At 46.5% G+C, this 21657-nt stretch overlaps 2 protein-coding genes across 2 annotated transcripts; one reads left to right on the forward strand and one right to left on the reverse strand.

Moving 5' to 3' along the window:
- Window positions 1–65: 65 nt before the first annotated feature.
- On the forward strand, window positions 66–9707 carry aldh6a1 (aldehyde dehydrogenase 6 family, member A1). Its single transcript, XM_080546507.1, has 12 exons — window positions 66–213; window positions 756–797; window positions 996–1070; window positions 2020–2181; window positions 3590–3668; window positions 4320–4622; window positions 5607–5728; window positions 6452–6641; window positions 7257–7438; window positions 7641–7820; window positions 8662–8760; window positions 8939–9707. The coding sequence occupies exons 1-12, from the start codon at window positions 175–177 to the stop codon at window positions 9038–9040; spliced, it is 1575 nt and encodes a 524-aa protein (XP_080402633.1). The 5' UTR covers window positions 66–174; the 3' UTR covers window positions 9041–9707.
- Window positions 9708–13390: 3683 nt separating this feature from the next.
- LOC308164907 (basal body-orientation factor 1-like) lies at window positions 13391–20485 on the reverse strand (the record flags this gene model as incomplete). The annotated part of the gene is made up of 9 exons (XM_080538977.1): window positions 13391–13499; window positions 14103–14596; window positions 15441–15585; window positions 16760–16830; window positions 17218–17298; window positions 17407–17550; window positions 19668–19733; window positions 19854–20106; window positions 20442–20485. 9 exons carry the CDS (start codon window positions 20483–20485, stop codon window positions 13391–13393), a joined length of 1407 nt encoding a protein of 468 aa, XP_080395103.1.
- Between the last annotated feature and the right edge of the window lie 1172 nt (window positions 20486–21657).

The raw sequence follows: 21657 nt of genomic DNA on the forward strand, positions 1-21657 counted from the left end.
CTCTATCCAGGCTCCTCCCATTCAGATCCTCTAGGTACGTGAAGGAATAAAGTTTGACGTCTGTCTCTTCTGGTCACGGTCCTATTTAGGGGGTTGGGAGCATTGATAATATATAATAAGGTTGGGAGATTATTTTATAATATTATATTAAGCCACAAACACAACATTTCCGTCATGGCAACGACATTAATGAGATCACTATTGAAGAAAGGGGTAAGACAACCTGTTATAAAGCTGTAAAATAGTTTCATGAGCTAAAGACGACTTAAGTGCTTTTGACAGGTCCACGTTGTTACAAAGTGATGATAGTTTTCATGTGGTTCTTTATCTCGACTGTTTTGTGAATCCATTTGGAGGCACTGGACCATAATAGAAGTGGTTTTGCAATGAATCTCTCATGCTCCTTCAAAGAAAAAGCAGCATATAGATATCACATTATCATCTGGCTGAGAGTCTTGACACAGGCTCATACCTGATCTCCAACTCTGTGTTAAACCTGATCAATTTGGCTTATATTGCAAATGCCTTTGAGTATCATCTGTCCATGGCTGTTGCACATTTATCCTGTCTTATCTGGCCTTTCTGTTACAGGCAGTAGCTTGCTTTTGATTTCTTTAAGATAATAATAAGCACACTACATAAACTGTGTTTTGGTTGAAGTACTGTGTGTACTGTGTATATATATATCTATATATATATCATCCTATTGATACATTTGTTTTTTATTTAATTGCTAACCACCTGCCTCTCTGCAGGTACCTCTTCAGGCTGGGCGTATGTGCTACTCCTCCTCTGTGGTGAGTTCATTAAAATAATGAATAATAATAATAATATAAATAAATAAGCCACTGTATGGTCAGACTATACAGAAACTATCTTGGTGCTTTGTGGATTATCTCTATAGGTCTTATTGTCACACAGACATTAATTTCTGATTGAAATCATTTAACAACTCTTTTAAACCTAACAACTCTTTTAAATCTATCTCCTTACAGCCCACCACTAAGCTGTTCATTGATGGGAAGTTTGTTGAATCCAAGTCTTCAGAATGGCTGGATATTCACAATCCTGTAAGTAGTGTACCTTGGTTCATATAAGCTCAGATATTAAATATCGTCTTATTTAATGCTGGTTATATTGCATGTAGCCTACGTTAGTTCAGCCATGCTGATACAAGCATGTGTTATAAGTCAGAAAGACGGCACTGAACGTTAATTCCCAACCTTGGAAGGGACAGCACTTAACGTTAAGGAGAACTGGGGAAGCATCAAAGTCTACGAGGCCAGTTAACCAGTTACTCAGGATGTTATGTTCTCCAGTTACAGTTACACAAACTCAACCACGTTCTCAACCATGCTGGGTTTAGAGCAATTCTCTGTCAATGAAAAAAAGAGTCAAAAGAGTGAATCTTCTTGTCGGTGTGCAATTAGTTTGTGTGCATCGTGTTCTTCAGATAGAACCTCTGATCATTTTTCTTTTTTTATGCTCAAGCTTGATTTTTGTCTGCAAGTTCAAAGGTCAGATGACTGAAACTTTGCTCCCTCAGCACTCTGCTGATCAAGGTCATGTCTGCTGTCAGGCTGCTCATATTAGAATGACAGGAATATTGATTATTAGAACACAAAATTGTATTGCCATTATATCTAGTTATGAAGTTGAAATGGACCACAGAAGAAGAAGAATGTTTTATTTGCCATGCAATCAACTTGTCAGTCAATTGTTGGAATTTGGTATTTTTCGCTCTAGTCAGTCATAGTCGGCGCCCCTGGAGCAATTAGGGCTTAAGTGCCTGGCTCAAGGGTACATGCAGCTCCCTCCTCAGGCGGGGATCGAACCTGCGACCTTCCGATTGCTAGCGGGCCTTTCTAACTCTTTCTAACCTCTCTAGGCAACATAATTACTACAGATGTGTTTGTAGTTGTCTGCTCAAATTGAGCATGCTTCTCAAATTGTGTTTTTGTTTTCAACATTCTCTCACCAATGTCTTCTCCCCTCTCCTCTGCTCTGCCCCTGCCCTAGGCCACCAACGAGGTGATAGCCCGCGTTCCCAAGGCCACGCAGGAGGAGATGCTGGCGGCGGTGGACTCCTGCTCCCGGGCCTACCGCCCCTGGTCCGAGACCTCCATCTTGACGCGCCAGCAGGTCTTCCTGCGCTACCAGCTGCTCATCAAAGACAACATTGTAAGTGTTAACTGTCCCTCCTGAGACATCTGCTGTCCCTCCTGAGACATCTGCTGTCCCTCCTGAGACATCTGCTGTCCCTCCTGAGACATCTGCTACCCCTCTGTACCGTTTCCCCAATGTCATAATAATAGTAATACAAAATAAAATAAAATAAACTTCTAGCACGACGACTGCCAATGGCCCCAGGCCTGAGTATAGATGACTTTTTCCTGAAAAGGTTTTGGGAGGCAGTTCAAGTAAAAATACAAAATACATTTACCTTACAAAATCCTATACATCCAGTCAATATTATACTCGGTCTTATTCCATTAGATATACACAGGGAGGGAGATAAATATTTGTACACCATATTACGTATCGCGGCTTTAAAGCAAATTACACGTAAATGGTTGGACTTAAACCCACCATCTGTTAATAATTGGAAAAAAACTGTTGAAGAGATAAAAGAAATGGAAAGAATTACTTATAAAGTGGGAAACCGTGAAGAGCAATTCACTATGAACTGGAGTAAATGGACCGAATGAATGAGTAGGAAGAACCCCCCCTCCCCGATCCTACCCCTCCCACCCCCCTCCTTTTATCTCTCACTTTTCTATCTCTATCCCTATAATTTCTCTCTTCTTTTTCTGTATTTTCTCTCTATTCTTTATTCTTTATTTTTTTATTTTTTTGTTCTCTTTAAAAAAATAAAAATAAAAAATGATGCAGGATGAACTTAAACAAGTGAAGAAAACTTGTAAAGTGTGTGAAATGAACTTGTGAAATGTAATGTACAACCCTGCAATAAAGTATAACAAAAAAAAAAAAAAAAAACTTTTTCCTGCTATGACTAGTGGATAGATGATTCACTTACAGTCAGTATTCAAATACGTCAGCTGTATTTGTTGTAAGGCACTTTGGACAAAGGCGTCTGCTAAATGCAAAAAATGTTTTTATGTGAGTGTGACAGAGTCTGATTATCAACTCCTGTTGGTGCACATTTCATACTTCACTCCAGATAACCCTTTCCTCAAGGACACTATTTTCTTTGTACTAGAGGTGCGGTCATCAGCTTTCATTAGTTAATAGATAAGGAGCTACGCTACAATGCCTCGTACAACTTTCACCTGCTGCAGATCAGATAGACTGGTTATAATAATAAATAATTTGCGTCAGTGCAAAGCAGCTCTCTCTCTCTATCTTCATGACATTTTCAGCTCATGGTTTCAAGTTTCAAGGTTATTGTTACGTCACATTACACAAGTGTAAGAGAGTTCAATTCTTAGGCTTTGGTTCCTGACATGGCAGCACAAGACAATAAGGCATTAGGCATAATTCAAGATTTAAAAAAAGTGACAATAGTACAGGACATGTGACAAATAAGACAGGGTTTTCTGCTCATGTGTGTGTGTGTCTTGTGTTTCAGAAAGAGCTGGCCAAGCTGATCACTCTGGAGCAGGGCAAGACCCTGGCAGACGCGGAGGGGGACGTGTTCAGAGGGTTGCGTAAGTCTCTCACTCCGCCCGGCCTTTCCAAAGGGCAACACGGAGATATGCTCTGTTAGTGTTAACCTGTGTCTGTGCTTGTTGCAGCCAAGGCAATGGTTAATCAGTGTTTGGGTCACTAGTGGAAAGAGCACGCAAGTCTGTTACCGTACCATGTTGACTTCAGACTTCCCTGTGTGACTGACTCTGTACACACGCTGTTTCAGTGGCCGACACAGACATTCTCTATAGCCCTGTCTGAAAGGATTGGATAGGTTTATTCAAGGTGGTGAAAATGCTACCTCTCGTATCAGAGGGCAGGGTGGAGCTACTACCATCTTATTCACACCCACCCAAACCCTTCAGTTCTCTGCTTTAAGTTGTGGGTTCAATTCCTGCTGGGACTGTATATACTGAAACATATATGCCTTCACTGCAATGTAAGTCGCTTTGGATAAATTATATAATATTACTATTATCAAATAATATATATTTGTATATATCTATGCCAGTGTCTAGGGGTAGTTTCTGGAGTGTGCCTTATTCTCTGTGTTTACATTTAGGGCATTTAGCAGACACCTTTGTCCAAAGCAACTTAAAACAATAAAAAAAACTTTAATAAAATGTATTGATTGTGTGTCTGACCCCCCCTCCCCGTGTCCTCTCCTCCAGAGGTGGTGGAGCACGCCTGCAGCATCACGTCCCTGATGCTGGGGGAGACCCTCCCCTCCATCACCAAGGACATGGACACCTTCACCTACCGCCTGCCCATCGGTGTGTGTGCCGGCATCGCCCCCTTCAACTTCCCCGCCATGATCCCCCTGTGGATGTTCCCCATGGGCATGGTGACCGGCAACACCTACCTGCTGAAGCCGTCGGAGCGCGTGCCGGCCTGCACCATGCTGCTGGCCAAGCTGCTGCAGGACGCAGGGGTTCCAGACGGCTCGCTCAACATCATCCACGGCCAGCATGACGGTGAGAGGCCACTAGAGGGTGCCATTGCACTGTCTGTTGTCTCCTTCTGTGCTGCGAACTTCTGTTCTTGTGCCTCCAAAATCCAATTAGATTATAATAATAATAATCAGTGGCGGCTGGTGGTGATACTGAGTGGGAGGGCTAATAAATCCATTAGGCCTAGGGTCTATACCAGGGGTGGGCAATTCATTTTCACAATGGGCCACATGAGAAACCGGGACTATTGTGGAGGGCTGGACCAGTAGGCTGAACTTAATTCTGCTCAATATTACTTTTATCGCTTTATAAAAAGCAGTAAATTATATGGTTTTGACTAGCTGCTACTGGTAAGAATACATGTTACAATAAGGCTATGAAAATGTGGAGTAGGTCAAATATAGAAGAGCAAGAGGACTCATTTAAACAGAGGGAAGTAAATGCAGCTATAGTTTTGACCTTTTGCAACATCTGTTTGCAACTTTTTTGGGGACTTTTAAACTGAAACTTTTTTTTGGTCTGACTTTTTATTCCGAAACTTTTTTTTTCGGACTTTTATTCTGAAACTTCAGGACTTTTATTCTGAAACCTTTTTTTCAGAAACTGTTTTTTTCAGACTTTTATTCTGAAACTTTTTTTTCTGACTTTTATTCTGAAACGTTTTGCTTCAGGCTTTTATTCTGAAACTTTGTTTCTGAAACTTTTTTTTCAGACTTTTATTCTGAAACTATTTAAATGCTGCTATTGTTAGCGATTTTTTTTCAGAGGATGCAAAGTTATAATGTAGAGTAGGCTATGGAGATGTAGTTGATTCCACAATATACTGCATTGATTATAAAAGTTATAATGTAGAGTAGGCTATGGAGATGTAGTTGATTCCACAATATACTGCATTGATTATATACACATATTTAAAGTCTGTAGAACTATGTTGCTTTATGAAGTGGAGATGTTACCGTTGTGTGGCTGGTCAGTGCTCTAAATTAGTTTTCTGTGACACTATCCTAGCTGTGAACTTCATCTGTGACCACCCGGCCATCAAGGCCATCAGTTTCGTGGGCTCCAACCAGGCTGGGGAGTACATCTACGAGAGGGGGTCCAAGAACGGCAAGAGAGTCCAGTCCAACATGGTCAGTCTTACCCACCAGCTTTGGTTGAACATAGATTAATTTTTGTTGGTCCATGGCCTGCACTGTCACCTGAGAGACACCTGCTTCCCCATATACTCTCCTAAGAGTCCTACTTCCCCCCCTTGTACTGTTCCTCCAGTGTCTGTCAAAATAACGACGACTCTTACTCTTCCTGCTACGACTGGTGAATTGATGATTCACTTGCTTAGTCAAATGTATTGATTGTAAATCGCTTTGGAATAAGGCGTCTGCTAAATACCAAAAATGTAAATGTAAATGCAGTTTGTACCAGAAATGTCCACAGGGTGGCAGTGTTGCATAACAGATCTTTCGTTTTTGTCTTTTCTCCCTTTATTACACTAGCTGTACTGCTGATGAGCATTTTAGAGGCAGTAGTCAGGACATCTGCAAAGACTTTAGGGGAAGCAAAGAAATTAGCTGTTTATGTTATTTAACTCAATCTTACAATCATCAATTATCAATTGACAGTACTTTTAAACATGGCTCGTATATAATACTCCTCTATGTCATCGCTTGGTGACAAACAAATACTATAAGAGGAACTTTTAAGGGGGGACCACCTCTGATCAAATCCAGAAGCCACCACCACCACGTCGCAACGGGTGTAATATACTTGTTTTGGACGACTTTCCTCAGTAATATTGAGATCAAGGGAGAAGCCGTGAGGTTAAAGGGTTCTTAAACTTTTTCCATTTTCTGCAGGGAGCAAAGAACCATGGTGTGGTGATGCCGGACGCCAACAAGGAGAACACGCTGAACCAGCTGGTGGGCGCGGCCTTTGGCGCAGCGGGCCAGCGCTGCATGGCTCTGTCCACTGCCATCCTGGTGGGCGAGGCGCGCAGCTGGCTGCCCGAGCTGGTGGAACGTGCCAAGGTTCTGCGCGTGAACGCAGGTACCCCGCCCTCGCTCCTCACCCTCCCTCCTAACCCACCCTCCCTCCTCACCCACACGCCCGCCCCCCCGCCTGTCAGCCCCCTGGGGGCCCTCTGTTTACCCCTTCCCTCCCCGAGGCCACCCATGCCGCTCTTAACCACACCTCTACCCTCTCGCACACCACCATGGCTTCAAGCTAGGCTGCGCTGGGGAGAGAGTAGGGCTTGTCGAGTCACTCATGCTGCAAATTTGCGGCGAGATCTGCGGCACCCGAACTTAAAGAGTAGCTTACAGGGCATACATCAGATCTTTTCTAGAGAAAAAGGGAAAGTCGGCGCAGAGAGAGAGGGAAAGAATGACAGAAAGAATGACGACTCCCCCTTATTTTGCAGCAAGATACTCGCACTCTAATTTGCGCCGCTATACCGGAAACCCCCCTAACCAGACAATTTTCAAGGGTGTGACTCTTGTGCGCCCTGGCTTTTGTGTTTTTGTGTGCGGCTGTGGTGTGGGCGAACGGGGTATTTGTGTGAGGGTACATGCATATTGTATGCGTCTCATTTGTATGTGTGAGTGCGAGTCCCTCACGACCGCTGGTTGTTTTTTCGGTCGGGGGGACACCCCTCCCATGCAGGAGACAGGCCCGGGGCGGACGTGGGGCCCCTGATCTCCCCCCAGGCCAAGGACCGGGTCAACGGGCTGATCCAGAGCGGCGTGGACCAGGGGGCCACGGTTCTGCTCGACGGCAGGAACGTCAAGGTCAAGGGCTACGAGAACGGCAACTTCGTGGGGCCCACCATCATCAGCAACGTCACAGTGAGTGTCTACGGCTGTCTGTGTGTGTGTGTGTGTGCGTGTACTGTAAAAAAAAACAGTTTGCTCTGCAAAAGACACCACGAGGAATTATGACTGGAATTGTTCTCCAGAGTGTGAACTCATACTAGGCCGCTTGTGTTGTCTGTCTCTCAGCCCCAGATGAAGTGAGCTCACACTAGGCCTCTTGTGTTGTGTCTCTCAGCCCCAGATGAAGTGCTACACGGAGGAGATCTTCGGGCCTGTCCTGGTCGTGCTGGAAGCTGACAGTCTGGATGACGCCATCAGCCTTGTCAACAACAACCCCTATGGCAACGGCACCGCAATCTTCACCACCAACGGAGCCACAGCGCGCAAATACACTCACGAGGTGGACGTGGGCCAGGTGAGTGTCTGGTCTGCGAACCCTGTGTGTCTGTGTGTGTGTGTGTGTCTCGTTCCTAGAAGAATGGATGCATTCACACCCCTCTGCCATGTCTATACAGCACCTTAAACAAGGAGGACCTCACACCCCTGTTCCAAAACTTACACTCAAAAACAATTATTTTCCATGGCAAGTATAGCCTTGTTTGCTTCTGGGCTAAAACGGACACTTCTGCACCCCTCTTTCCTCTACCACCCCACCCCGTTACACACTACAAATAGCTATAGCAAATATGTGCCTTTTTTAAATCATAACAGATACATAAACATTTTTCCCTGCTAGGACTAGAGGAGGGGAAATCTTAAATTAAACTCAAAAGGGATTCCTAAGGGGACCTGTTAAATGTTTTAAGGCGTAAATACAGGGCCTGCCTCTACTGTGTTTGTTAGCTTGTGGGGCTCAGCTATGCCCTGTGTTTGCTGTTCACATGTCGGAGGACGGGCGCTGTGCAGGCGGGCCATGTGTGGTACCCAACCTCCCTCGGCCAAAAGGCGCTTGACTCCTGTATCACTCCTGCAGTTTTCAAACATTCTCAACCAACCGTGACAGTTTCCAGCAAATGTTTTGTTTATTTCTCCTTCCATGCAAGAGCTCAACATGGTAAACACAAGCAATGGTTTTCGGTTTGTTTTGAGTAAGTCCCTCTCATTGTTATTGTTTCAAACAAGCATTTAGGGGCTTTAAGATCATTGGCTCGTAGAATGACTCACCCCGGTCACAAAGGACACATCCACTTAATCTCCTGAGCTTTTACAAACAAACTGGAAAAAAAAAAGGGTGTGTTTTTGTGTTTTTGTTGCAGATCGGAGTAAATGTTCCCATTCCTGTTCCTCTGCCCATGTTCTCCTTCACTGGTTCGCGAGATTCATTCAGAGGTGACACAAACTTCTACGGCAAACAAGTAAGTATCAGGTTGTCAAACAAACAGAGGTAACGAGAGGTAAGTTAGAAGGCCTAGAGTCGAGACTTTCCTCTTCAAGTAACAGCAGTTTGCGGTTGACCTGGTGTTTTCAGGTCATGAAGTCACCGTATAGTTACTAAGCTGCCAATTCTTCTTCTTCATTTCCTCTCTGCTGCAGGGTATTCAGTTTTACACACAGATCAAAACCGTTACCTCGCAGTGGAAGGCAGAAGACGCCACTTTGAAAACTCCTGCCGTCACCATGCCAACACAATCCTAACTGTCCTCAGGAAGGAATGTTCCCCCCCGTCTTTTGTGAAGCGAATTGTGGAAACTACATTGCAGTCTTTTTAGACCCAGAGTAACTTGTAACCCCCCCCCCCCCCCTCCCCACACACACACACACACACACACACACACACACACGACAAGCCTTAATGTGCAGAAATTACACTAGTACACGTGATGTATCATAATGTTCTTATGAAATTCACTCAATATGGATCTGTAGTTTTTCCTCGCTATCAACGGTTCCTTTGTTTTTAATGCAGATTCTGACTAATTACTGTATGTATATTAGGCTACTCCTCCAATCCTTTAAATGTACACCACCAATCATGACTTTGTACTGTATTAGGATTGTGTCAGAACAAAGAGCTGTGCAGCTGGAGCTCTGAGGTGTACTGACATACAGTATACTAGCACAGTATAAAGCAGCAGCGTGACTGTATTCTGCAGCGTCAGTGTTCAAAACCTACACAGTCTCACCAGCATGACAAGATGTTGATGAATGTGCCGTGGCTGGCAGGTGGGATGTCGACGGTTCTCCCTCCTGCAATCTGTGTTACCATTGTACACTGTCTGCGGTCCAAAGACGTCGCAGCATTTCATTATGTTTCAGTTCAGATCAGCGTTTTAAATAAAAAAAAACATTAGTTCAAACAGAGTTCCCAGAAGTGCGTGTGTGTATGTGTGTGTGTGTGTGTTTTTCAAGTATAACTTTGGAGATGGTTTTTTAGCACACACAAGACAAGATTCGACTCAACCAGACACACCATAATTCAAAATAATAATCTGTGAACCTTTCATTTTGGAAGCAGCAAGCGGCACAATTCACAGACAGACGTGACAGCAGTTGACGGTCGGGCTCAGCAGCAGCAGCAGCCATTAGCTAGCAGACGGAGGTCATGTGGTCTGGAGATCCGGCAGGGGGGGGAGGAGGCTGGGGTGGTTGGAGGGCAGGTTAGACACCGGCGCCTGGGTGAGGAAGGTCACCGGGGACGACAGCTCCTCTGTAATTCTGCGAGACAGCCGTCATTATAGTATAACAAAACAAAAAAAAAGGAATTTCTTTTTTTTTTCTTTCGCGACGTCTGATAAATCACACACAAACCGTCAGGGGGAATCACTGTCTCACAGCTAAATGTTTTGTCGGCTTTACACGGCCTGCGGGACCGATAAATCTATAGGAGCTTTGTAATTAGGTAAGGGAGGCCGTGAACCACTGAGTCCTCAGGCATTCTTTCTGGTGTCTCTTACCCGGCCTCAGCATGGATCTGGTTCTTCTCTGTGGATGCAGGCAAAGCCGGAGGTTGGCCGGCTTTGCTGTGGGAAAAAAAAGAAGGAGTTAAAAAAGAAGCTGAAAAAAAAAAAGTTGCATTGAAATACTTAGTCGAGAAGCCGTGTTTTAACAGTACTGTACTGTAACAGCAAGCACCTGTTTGTCGACTGTAAATGACGGGAGTTATTTCAGGTCGTTTATCATTCAGACCTTCACCAAGTCCACCAAACGCTGCTAAGTCTCTAAGTTGTACTGCTGAACCAGATGTTGCAGGACTAGATGCCAGAATAACGCGTGTGTACATCTTCTCTGCCCTCCCATACGCCCCCTATACCTCCAGGTCCCCTCCATACCCCCCTATACCTCCATGTCCCCTCCCCTACCCCCCTATACCTCCATGTCCCCTCCCCTACCCCCCCATACCTCCATGTCCCCTCCCCTACCCCCCCCATACCTCCATGTCCTCTCCCCTACCCCCCCCATACCTCCATGTCCCCTCCCCTACCCCCCCCATACCTCCATGTCCCCTCCCCTACCCCCCCCATACCTCCATGTCCTCTCCCCTACCCCCCCCATACCTCCATGTCCCCTCCCCTACCCCCCCATACCTCCATGTCCCCTCCCCTACCCCCCCCATACCTCCATGTCCCCTCCCCTACCCCCCCCATACCTCCATGTCCCCTCCCCTACCCCCCCCATACCTCCATGTCCCCTCCCCTACCCCCCCATACCTCCATGTCCCCTCCCCTACCCCCCCCATACCTCCATGTCCCCTCCCCTACCCCCCCATACCTCCATGTCCTCTCCCCTACCCCCGCATACCTCCATGTCCCCTCCCCTACCCCCCCTAAACCTCCATGTCCCCTCCCCTACCCCCCCATACCTCCATGTCCCCTCCTCTACCCCCCCCATACCTCCATGTCCCCTCCCCTACCCCCCCTATACCTCCATGTCCCCTCCCCTACCCCCCCATACCTCCATGTCCCCTCCCCTACCCCCCCATACCTCCATGTCCTCTCCCCTACCCCCCCCATACCTCCATGTCCTCTCCCCTACCCCCCCTAAACCTCCATGTCCCCTCCCCTACCCCCCCATACCTCCATGTCCCCTCCTCTACCCCCCCATACCTCCATGTCCCCTCCCCTACCCCCCCCATACCTCCATGTCCCCTCCCCTACCCCCCTATACCTCCATGTCCCCTCCCCTACTCCCCCATACCTCCATGTCCCCTCCCCTACCCCCCCATACCTCCATGTCCCCTCCCCTACTCCCCCATACCTCCATGTCCCCTCCCCTACCCCCCCATACCTCCATGTCCCCTCCCCTACCCCCCCTAAACCTCCATGTCCCCTCCCCTACCCCCCCATACCTCCATGTCCCCTCCTCTACCCCCCCCATACCTCCATGTCCCCTCCCCTACCCCCCCCATACCTCCATGTCCTCTCCCCTACCCCCCCTATACCTCCATGTCCCCTCCCCTACCCCCCAAACCTCCATGTCCCCTCCCCTACCCCCCCCATACCTCCATGTCCCCCTCCCCTACCCCCCCCATACCTCCATGTCCCCTCCCCTACCCCCCCATACCTCCATGTCCTCTCCCTTACCCCCCCCATACCTCCATGTCCCCCTCCCCTACTCCCCCCATACCTCCATGTCCTCTCCCCTACCCCCCCATGTCCCCTCCCCTACCCCCCCATACCTCCATGTCCTCTCCCCTACCCCCCCCATACCTCCATGTCCTCTCCCCTACCCCCCCCATACCTCCATGTCCCCTCCCCTACCCCCCTATACCTCCATGTCCCCTCCCCTACCCCCCCATACCTCCATGTCCCCTCCCCTACCCCCCTATACCTCCATGTCCCCTCCCCTACCCCCCCATACCTCCAGGTCCCCTCCCCTACCCCCCCATACCTCCAGGTCCCCCTCCACTCTTCTTGAAAATCACGCTGCCAGCTGTCGCCCCAACCACAGGCCGTTCAAAGGACTAAATAAACCCCGCGGGCGTGCACGTGATGCAGTAGTGCACGTGACGCCGTGCACGTGACGCAGGGCCAAGAAGGGGCCTGAAGGCAGATGTTTGTTTCGGAGCACACGACCGTGTGCGGCCGGCTCTATTTTTACTACCGTGCCCAGACTCCCTTTCTTCATTCTTTTTAAGCAGCTGGACGGAAAAGAAAATTGGTTTAAACCTAACTGATGTTTTATGGTATCCTCTTCTGCTGAGAAAAGAGCTGTTAAAGCCATTACAAAGGATGGAGAAAGGCGCAAAATAAAGGACCTCTCTCTCTCTCCTCTCTCTAGGCTACAGCGTGGAGTGAGAGCGCCCAGATAGCTCGGTCAGTCGGTAGAGCGTCAGACGTTCTGGGCTCAGTGGAATGGTGACGGTCAGAAGGTCATGAGTTCAAATCCCACCTGGGAAACATTCCACCATCACTGGTAGTGTGCCACCTTGAGGCACTTAAGCTCTGAGTTACTCCAGGGGAGACTGTCTGTCCCTCTCTAATTGTAAGTCGCTTTGGATTAAAAAAGCGTCTGTTAATTGGTTAAAATGTAAATAAAACACGGCTCAGGACTCTTATGATGTCACAGCGTTGTGTTCTTAATATGTTACACAAGTTTTCATGTTTTTAAAGACGCTTTTACGCTTTAGCAGGCACTTTTAATCCAAAGCGATTTACAATTAGAGAGACATTCCCCCCTGGAGAAACTGAGGGCTAAATGCCTTACTCAAGGTCCCAACCCAAGTCAAGAAACAAGCCTGTCAGGTCGTTTAGGTGGCGTAACGGGTTAAGCGTCGACCATGTAACCGCAGAATTCCCGGTTCGATTCCGGCCTCGGACATGTCCTTCTTGTCATCCCTTCTCTCTCTCTTACCCATCCTTCCTGTCATAATCTATACTGTCTCTATCAATAAAAAATAAAAATACGAGTGGGACTGCCCCACACGAAAAAAAAAGAAAAAAAGAAAAGAAGAATGAATCTAAATGAAACCGAGCCTGTCTGCCCTACTCTTGTCACCTCAGGACGTAGTAGCGCACCACCACGTAGCGTGTAGTGCCGCTGTCGTTATTACCTCACTCTCTGTCCGTTCATCTGAGCGAACAGCAGCTGAAGCACTTTCTCCTTCTGCTCCCACGTGAGCTCGGTGATGTCCACCTGCTTGCTTTGTATATTGTCCCTGAAACAAAGAGAGTGAGAGAGAGAGGATGGGAAGAGTGGTGGCTGACCGATCGCGGCTGTCGCCATGGTTACAGTCATGTTGAGTTGTAGTCGAGTGGCGCTACAGTAACTTAATCCTGTTGTGCTCTCATAAACCTGCAATAATCTACATCACCGTGTGAACTGTGTGCAATGTTTGTGTTCGGGGGGGGGGGGAGGTGACGTGTAGAATTATACGCTGGCCAGGCTGGCGGGTGACTCAAATGGCTGTGAAACCCACAAGAGAAGAGCGAGAACGGGAATACAGACGGACATTACAAATGCTATGCTACATGGTGTTGTGGCGGCGTCACAGTGAGACAACAAGCTGTTGTGTTGCCCTCGCCTCTAATGGTAAATGGTAAATGGACTTCACACACACATTGACACACCAATGGCGGCAAGCTACCATGCAAGGCGCCGGCCGGCCCGCTCACCGGGAGCAATTTGGGGTTCAGTGTCTTGCCCAAGGACACTTCGACACAAGGCCAGCCGGGGCTCGAACCGCCGATCTGCCAACCTTGCGATCGTTAGACGGCGGCTCTACCTCCTGAGCCACAGCCGCCCCCCAGCCGCCTCTCACCACTTCTCTGCCTCCTCCAGGTCCGCGTAGACGCTGTTGGTGCTGTGGGGGGTCTTGTGGAAGGTGCGGACGCGGGGGTACCCCTTGCAGCTCGTCCGGGCCTCGCTCATCTTCCGGCGGTACGCCGCCAGAGCCTCCTGGCGGTACTGCAGCTGATTGGCCTTGATCTCCTGCTTCACCTGCTCCAGGGCGGCCTGGAAGAAGAGCTCCACCTCGGTGCGCTGCTCCATCACGCTGCGCGCCAGCCGCTTGACGCGGCCCATCTCCTTCTCCCGCATGGCCAGCAGCGTCTGCAGCTTGTCCAGCTCCACGCGGCCGGCCTGCGCCCTGACCAGGGCGCTGCGCTGCGTCTCCTCCCTGTCCCGCTCAAACTCCCCCGCCATGACGCCCAGGGCCTGCTCCAGCACGACCACCTTGTCCTTCAGAGAGGCGATCTCCTCCCGCTGGGCCCTGAGCTGCGACACGTTGTCCTTCATCCTCAGCTCGTTGGTCTCCTGTGGGGGTGGGTGTGGGGGTTGATGAGTTGTGAAACAGTAACAAATCATTTGTATAGCGCATTTCTCACAAAAACAATGTGACACAATGTGCTTAAAATCTAAATAAAACAACAATAGAGATAAAACAACAACAAAAGACAACAATGAAGATAAAACAGCAATAGAAATAAAAGAACAATAGTACTCAAAAAAAGGGTTAAATTCATGATATGTCATGCTGTCGAGTGATAGTTATTCTTTAAAGATACTCAGCAACATGATTAGTTAAGATTAACCCACTACACCTTATCATTGAGAGTGTTTTTTTTAGGGGGGGGGGTTCTTATACTTGTGCTGGGAGGCTACACTGAGAGTCTGAGGTGACTTCATCCTTTCCCTTAGCTGTATCGACTTAATCAGAGGGGAGATTACAGTCCCCTGTGTTTGTTTGCCTTAGAGAAACAGTGCCGGAAAACACTGAGGAGGGAAGCCACTGACTTGGAACCCAGCAGCCCAGTGGAAAAAACTCACCACAACCGCCGGCCTCAGAGACACTGGGCTAGCACTGTGAAGGTGAGGGGAACGTACGGCCACAAGCAAAGCAAACAGGCCTCAGCACAAATAAATAAAAAACCCAGGGGGAAATACCATCTGAAATATGTCCAACACAGACCTCGCATACATACATTTCATTACTGAAAAGGATTTAAACACTAACTAATAATAATAATAATAATAATAATAATAATGTATTTGAGGTTGAGGGTTCTCTTTGTTCAGGGTCTACCAGGACATGGAAATGCTAACAGCTCTGTTTGCTACCCTCTGTGGTGCCCCCTGGTGCCACCACCGCCGTACTGACCTTGTGCAGGGCCAGGGAGGCGTTCTCCTCAGCCAGCGACGCGGTCGTCTTCCCAAAGTCCGCCACCTCCTTCACGTGGTAGCTGAGCGACTCTGTGAGACGGACGTTCTCCTTGAAGACAGAGCGCGATGCGTCGTCCAACTGCCTATAAGTTTAAAAAACACGCAATGTTGCCAGTTTGGTAAATGGACTGCACTTACTTACTGTATATAGCACCTTATTCCAAAGCGCTTTAAAATGGCCTCTCATTCACCCATTCACACACCCATTCACACACCGATGGCGGCAAGCTAGCATGCAAGGCGGCGGCCTGCTCATTGGGAGCAATTTGGGGTTCGGTGTCTTGCCCAAGGACACCTCGACATGTGGCCAGCCAGGGTTCGAACCGCTGATCTGCCAACCTTGCGATCATTAGACGCCGGCTCTAACTTCTGCGCCACAGCCGCCCAAATATATATAGCACCTTATTCCAAAGCGCTTTAAAATGGCCTCACATTCACACACCAAATGGCGGCAAGCCACCATGCAAGGCACCGGCCCAAATTGGGAGCGATTTGGTGGGGGGAATCAGTGTCTTGCCGTCACCAAACTGTCTCTGTGGTATGATCGGGGACCTCCGCCAATGTTACCTGTCAGTCTAAAGTTATGTTGACACCACAAACGACGGTGACGAATGTGGTCGAGTAGTGGTGAAATAGAGGGATCTGGTAATGTAGAGTAAAAAAAAAACATTGGTGACATCACATCTCCTTGGGGTGGGGGGATAGGTCTGGTTTGAATTTCCTTTTGAGGTCCTTTGGCCCACGACATGAATTGACATTAAACTGCTTGGTTTTAACACCAGGTTAAGCACCTTCAAATGTTATAAATTGCTATAATTGCTATTTATAAAGTATCAGAAGTCTAGAATTGGCGATGGAATAACAATTAAGGCCACACCAGTGTCAACGTTAGAGACAGCCATACCGATACACAGACCATGAAATAACTGACTCTAAATTGAATGTATATTCCTTTTTGTCTTGATATGGCTTTAAAACTAATAAACAAAGACACAGAGGTCTCCCCACATACTGTTCCGTACCGGGGCACTCTCTTTCCTGTGCATCGTCTATCTGTCGGAACAGGAGCAGCAGAGGATGTAATCATTGGCTTAGGTGATGTACACTATCTGGAGGAAGACGAGCCCAGTGTGGTGAAGATAATAAACGTTTTATATACGTATATATATATATACATTTATTTTTTCCCTACTTGCCATGACGGTGCAGTTTGAAGAGTAAAATTAGCCTATGTAATTGGACAGCGGAGACACTCACACAATGGCTTCATTGTGGGCCCTCTCAGCCAGCTGGGCTATCCTTTGCTCAGCCTCCTTCTCCAGGCGAACCTGTGGGGGGGAAGGGGGGAGGGAGGGAGGGAGAGGGGGAAGAGAGACACACAGTCACCAACTGTTCCTCTCTGGGCTCTCTCTCTCTCTCTCTGACTCACTCAGGCCTCTCCATGTCTCAATATCCATTAATCCATTAAAAGACTTTGATTGGCCCATGGCTAGTTAGCTTTCCTCGGGTTCCTCAGGTGTGTGTGTGTGTGTGTGTGTGTGTGTGTGTGTGTGTGTGTGTGTGTGTGTATGTATGTATGTATGTCTGTGTGTGTGTGTGTGTGTGTGTGTGTATGTACAGTATGTATGTATCTATGTATGTGCATGCGTGCCTCCTTGGAAGTGTACGTTTGTGTATACAATAATGCAAGTGTAGCCGTGAAGCACAGGCCCTACCTTTTCACTGAAGAACTTGTGCTCCATTCTGGCTAGGCTTTCCTTGTGTTCCCTGTCAGCTATGTACATGCTTTCTTTAATCTGAAAGAAAATGATGGATGATGGTCATTGATAATGTTGCATCATATAGGTACAAAATAGGTTGTGAGCATGTGAGCAGGTTTTTCTAATCCGTCTTGTTGTTCTCACGCTGTTGAGCTCTTGCTCCATCTGGGCTTTCTTCATCCGAAACTCTTTGATCATCTTCAGTTCTCCCTGGATCATCTTGAACTCACTGGATCTCTTTTTGAACTTCTCCTCCAGCTCGTTGATTTTAAGCGTGTACTCTGCAACCTGCAACAATCAAACAGAATTTTGATTTAGAATTTGCCATTTAGCCGACACATTTAATCCAAAGTGATTTACAATTACGAATTACAAGGACATTCCCCCTGGAGTAACTGAGAGCTAAGTGCCTTACTCAAGGGCACACTAGTGGTTCTAGTGTTTCAGGCAGAACTCACAACCTTCCGATCACCAGTCCAACTCACTATCCACTAGATCACCACTACCCCTAACATACCACTACCCCTAACATAATTGGATTATGGACACAGATGAAAAAATGATAATATCAATTCATAAATTCAGTTAAAATATACAAATACATCAACTGTTAGCTAAGTACACTTAATACAATGTGAAAAAACTGAGTATGTATCAAGTTCGGTATGTGAATAGAACGGATGCAGGTTTTTATTTTCTGAGAATTACAGTAAACCGAGAGATTCCAGGAACGGAGAACAACCCAGTTATAACAGATGGGAAGAAAATCAAAAGGTTCCCATGGATCATGGCCTTTGCAACCCGACCCAGTTTCAGCACAGATCACTCAAGCTAAACGCCCAATTGCCAGAGGCAACTGCTACTGTGGACTTCAGGATACACAGCAAGAATGTGAAAGAGTGGCCAAAGTGATGAGTGGCTAGCAAAACATGTGACCGCAATGATGCACATGATGGTTAAATTAGAGGTTTTCAACCATCTGATTATAAGGTTATACCTAATTGTTATTCTTCTTCAGATAACTATATAACCCTGTACTACATATTTCCATAGATTGTAGTCTGCCAAATGACATGACTGGGATCAATTAAATGACCATCAGCTGGCTCTGAAATGTTCCTTACCGTCTTGAAATTGCCGGATTTAAGTTGTGCTTTCCGTACGGTTGCATTTGTCTTACTTTCACATCGTGCAGTATTTTAATTGCTGTCGGAATATGGCGCTGGCCCAGTGGGATGAATGGAAACCAGTTGATGATATAATTGTTTGGCTGGCAGACTTTGTCAACGCTCAGACGCACATGTCAGACGCCTTTTAGACATAGGCCAGGCCACTCACTCCCTCACGTTCTCTGAGCGCTCCTGATGCAATGGTTTTCCATTCGCTAAGACAGTCGAGAGATGAACCATTTTATCACTTCACAATGAGCAAAAGGGGGGTTGAAGGGACATGCCTTGAACTCCCCGTCTTTAGGGTCAACCACAACAATATTTATTTTCCAGGGTTAGTGCTAACATGGGCTTAAGTGACAGTGCCATGCATGTCTAAAAATGGGGATGTTTCAAGTTGGTCCAGACCGAGCCTCTTTTATTTCTCTGAAGCTTATTGGGTCTCATTTTTACCAGCATGAAGTAAGAGGATGTTAGATGGAAAACAGCTGTCAGGCCAAGCTGCACATTTCTGCACAGTTTCTTCCTCTGCTAGGCCGCTGCTATGGCAGTCTGATGTTTTTTGATCTTTACTCCGATCAATGCAATGCATTCTGCTCTCTTTGGAGATCAGCTGTCAAAATTATCCAGAAATAAAGTTTAAGGCACACTAGTAATTTAGCACAATCTATATAGCACGTGAGGGACAGATAACTTATATCGAAACTAGATTGTGTTGGCTCCAGACCGTGCACATTTTAATTATGTGTTTTTTTCTGAAGTGGTAGATTAACATAATGTTAGACTACATAACTATAAATATAGGGGTTTGTTTGTGAGTTTTATGTTTGTTTTCTTTTTCTATGTGTAAATAAGCAGAGTGTCTGCATAACTAAAAAGAACACCATTGTTCTGACACAATACAGCTGAGATGCCGTATGGTTTTGTTGATTTATGACAGCAGCAACACCCTAGCAGAACGCCTGCAGAACAAGGGATTCATTGAATACTATACTTAAGGATACAGCGCTTGGTTTTTAACCAAATGTTGTTATTAATGCTGTATTTAATGCTGCATGTAAAGCACTTTGAATTGCCCCTGTTGTATGAAATGTGCCATACAAATAAACTTGCCTTGCCTATTACATTGCGGACCTGTTATCTGTCAACTGTCTAGTGAGTCACTCCCTGTGTTTTGAGTGTGTCAGATGATACGACCACTGTTTATTTTGAGGCTATACCCACAAGATTACTCACAATATTCTCACTCTCCTCCAGGGCTTTGGTTTTCTGACTTCTGAGTTGTTCCTCCAGCCTTGCAATCTATAAAAAATGAATGAGACAATGAATATGTTACAGGATTACAGCATGTTAATGCAATGTTGTTGTTGTTACTAGAGTACCAATTACAGTGTTATCACACATATTTTCTTATTTCAAAACCTTCTCCTCCTTCTCAGCAGCCTGTCTTTTCAAGAAGGCAATGATGTCCACAGTGTCCTTCTCTGCGCGGTACTGCTGGTTGCTGAGCTGGTCGTTGGCCCGTGCCAGCCTGCGGGCGGCCTCCCGGTACTCCACACGAGAGTTCTCCGTGACATCCAGCCTCGCCTCCCACAGAGCCGCGTTGGCCTTCGCTTTCTCAATGTCCGACTCTTTGTCCGATTTGGACTCCAGTTTGCCTTCTTTTTTTCCTTTCCTAGGTATGAAATAGGGACATTGAATGAATAATGTTCTAGTTATATTAGTTTATATTATTGCTATTGTGTGTTTTATTGATTACTATTATTGTTCTATTATTTATTTGTTTATGCCGTGAGGATATGTTAAAGTACTTTGAGCTGCAACGTTTGCAGGAACAGTGCTATACAAATAAAGGTTATTATTATTATTATTATTATTATTATTATTATTATTAATATCATTATTGTAAAGGTTATTAGTAAACGTTTTAGCTGCTAGCAGGTCAGTACTAAAGCCAGTAGGTAGCTAGCCAGCTACTGTTGCTAAAAGTTAGAGGCAAACAAGTCTTACCCCTTCGCCTTCTTTCCTTTTTTCTTTCCTTTCTTCTTGGGCATTGTTATGGATGATATGTTATGGAAGATAAATGAATGAATTAAAAAACAAATGAATGAGCTATTATTTGACACCAAGTTATTTAGCAAGCCTGTCTACCACTTCATGCCACTGCACTGACACTTTGTGTACAATCTCGTTGCCATAGGAACCAGGGTTGCCTGATGGGATTGGCAATTTCCAGCCTAACCAGTCTTAAAAACAGCTAAATCCACCCAAAAAAGTGAAGTCTGAGAGCATCCTCTTGTTCAACAATGCTATCAATGCAGTCTGCCAACACTAACGAAAGGTAGGTTTCCCTGATCATACTCAAGGTTGCTGGGGAGAAGCTGCATGGCCTTTTTTGCGACTATATCTAGCGAGTGGCAAACACAGCGAAGAGGCTGTAAACTTGGCTGCTTTCCTTTGAGTATGAGGATGAAAACCCAATCATTTGTTCCCGACCATAACGCTAGCACCACCTGTAGCGATGCCCACCACGTGTTTAATCTGCAGGCCGTTCCGGTCTAGAAACGCAACTATTGCATAGGGTGTGTGTTTTAACTAAACGCATTTTGTAACTTTCAGGCACTGACATTTTGATACCGCCTAATTGCTCATTTATCCAGCCCAACCCGCCCAAAAGCTTTTCCCCCCCGACTCAGTGTGATCAAAAGTAGCCCATTCGGCGGTAACACGCCCCATCTGGCAACCCCGATAGGAACCTTGGCCACAGCTGCTGTCAATGGTCGTGAGCACGAGACCCTGGTAAACATGACAGGTAGGCTATGCATGGTACACCTGCAGACTGTCAAGGAAAGCTAACGTTTCACTAAATGACCAAATGCAGTGCAACTTGTTGGAATCCAAACGATGCATCTAAACATAAGAACATGTTTTGTGTTTTGTTTCATATCGGTGTTTACACACATATGCATGAAGGATGACATTTTTACATGCCCATTACATGCCATTAAAGCGTGCACAAAATGTAAGCTACAAGGATTTTATTTTGCCTAACTAAATTGGGAAACACACGAAGGCCTGCTAGATATGGACACTGCGTTTACATGATACATGTTACATGCGTTATGATACATGATACATGTTTCAAACAGGATCGGGTTTGCACATGACGTCCGCCCCCTGGGTATGGTGTCCCGAGAGGAACTGTAAACCACTAACAGGTCGCAAA

This window comes from Nansenia antarctica (genome assembly GCF_963989245.1).
Source record: "Nansenia antarctica genome assembly, chromosome: 1".
NCBI lineage: Eukaryota > Metazoa > Chordata > Actinopteri > Argentiniformes > Microstomatidae > Nansenia > Nansenia antarctica.

Coding starts and splice junctions, on each gene's coding strand:
- aldh6a1 (XM_080546507.1), top strand. CDS start 175: ATGGCAACGACATTAATGAGATCACTATTGAAGAAAGGG. Junction 214..755: donor GATCACTATTGAAGAAAGGG/GTAAGACAACCT, acceptor GCCTCTCTGCAG/GTACCTCTTCAGGCTGGGCG. Junction 7,821..8,661: donor ACGAGGTGGACGTGGGCCAG/GTGAGTGTCTGG, acceptor TTTTTGTTGCAG/ATCGGAGTAAATGTTCCCAT.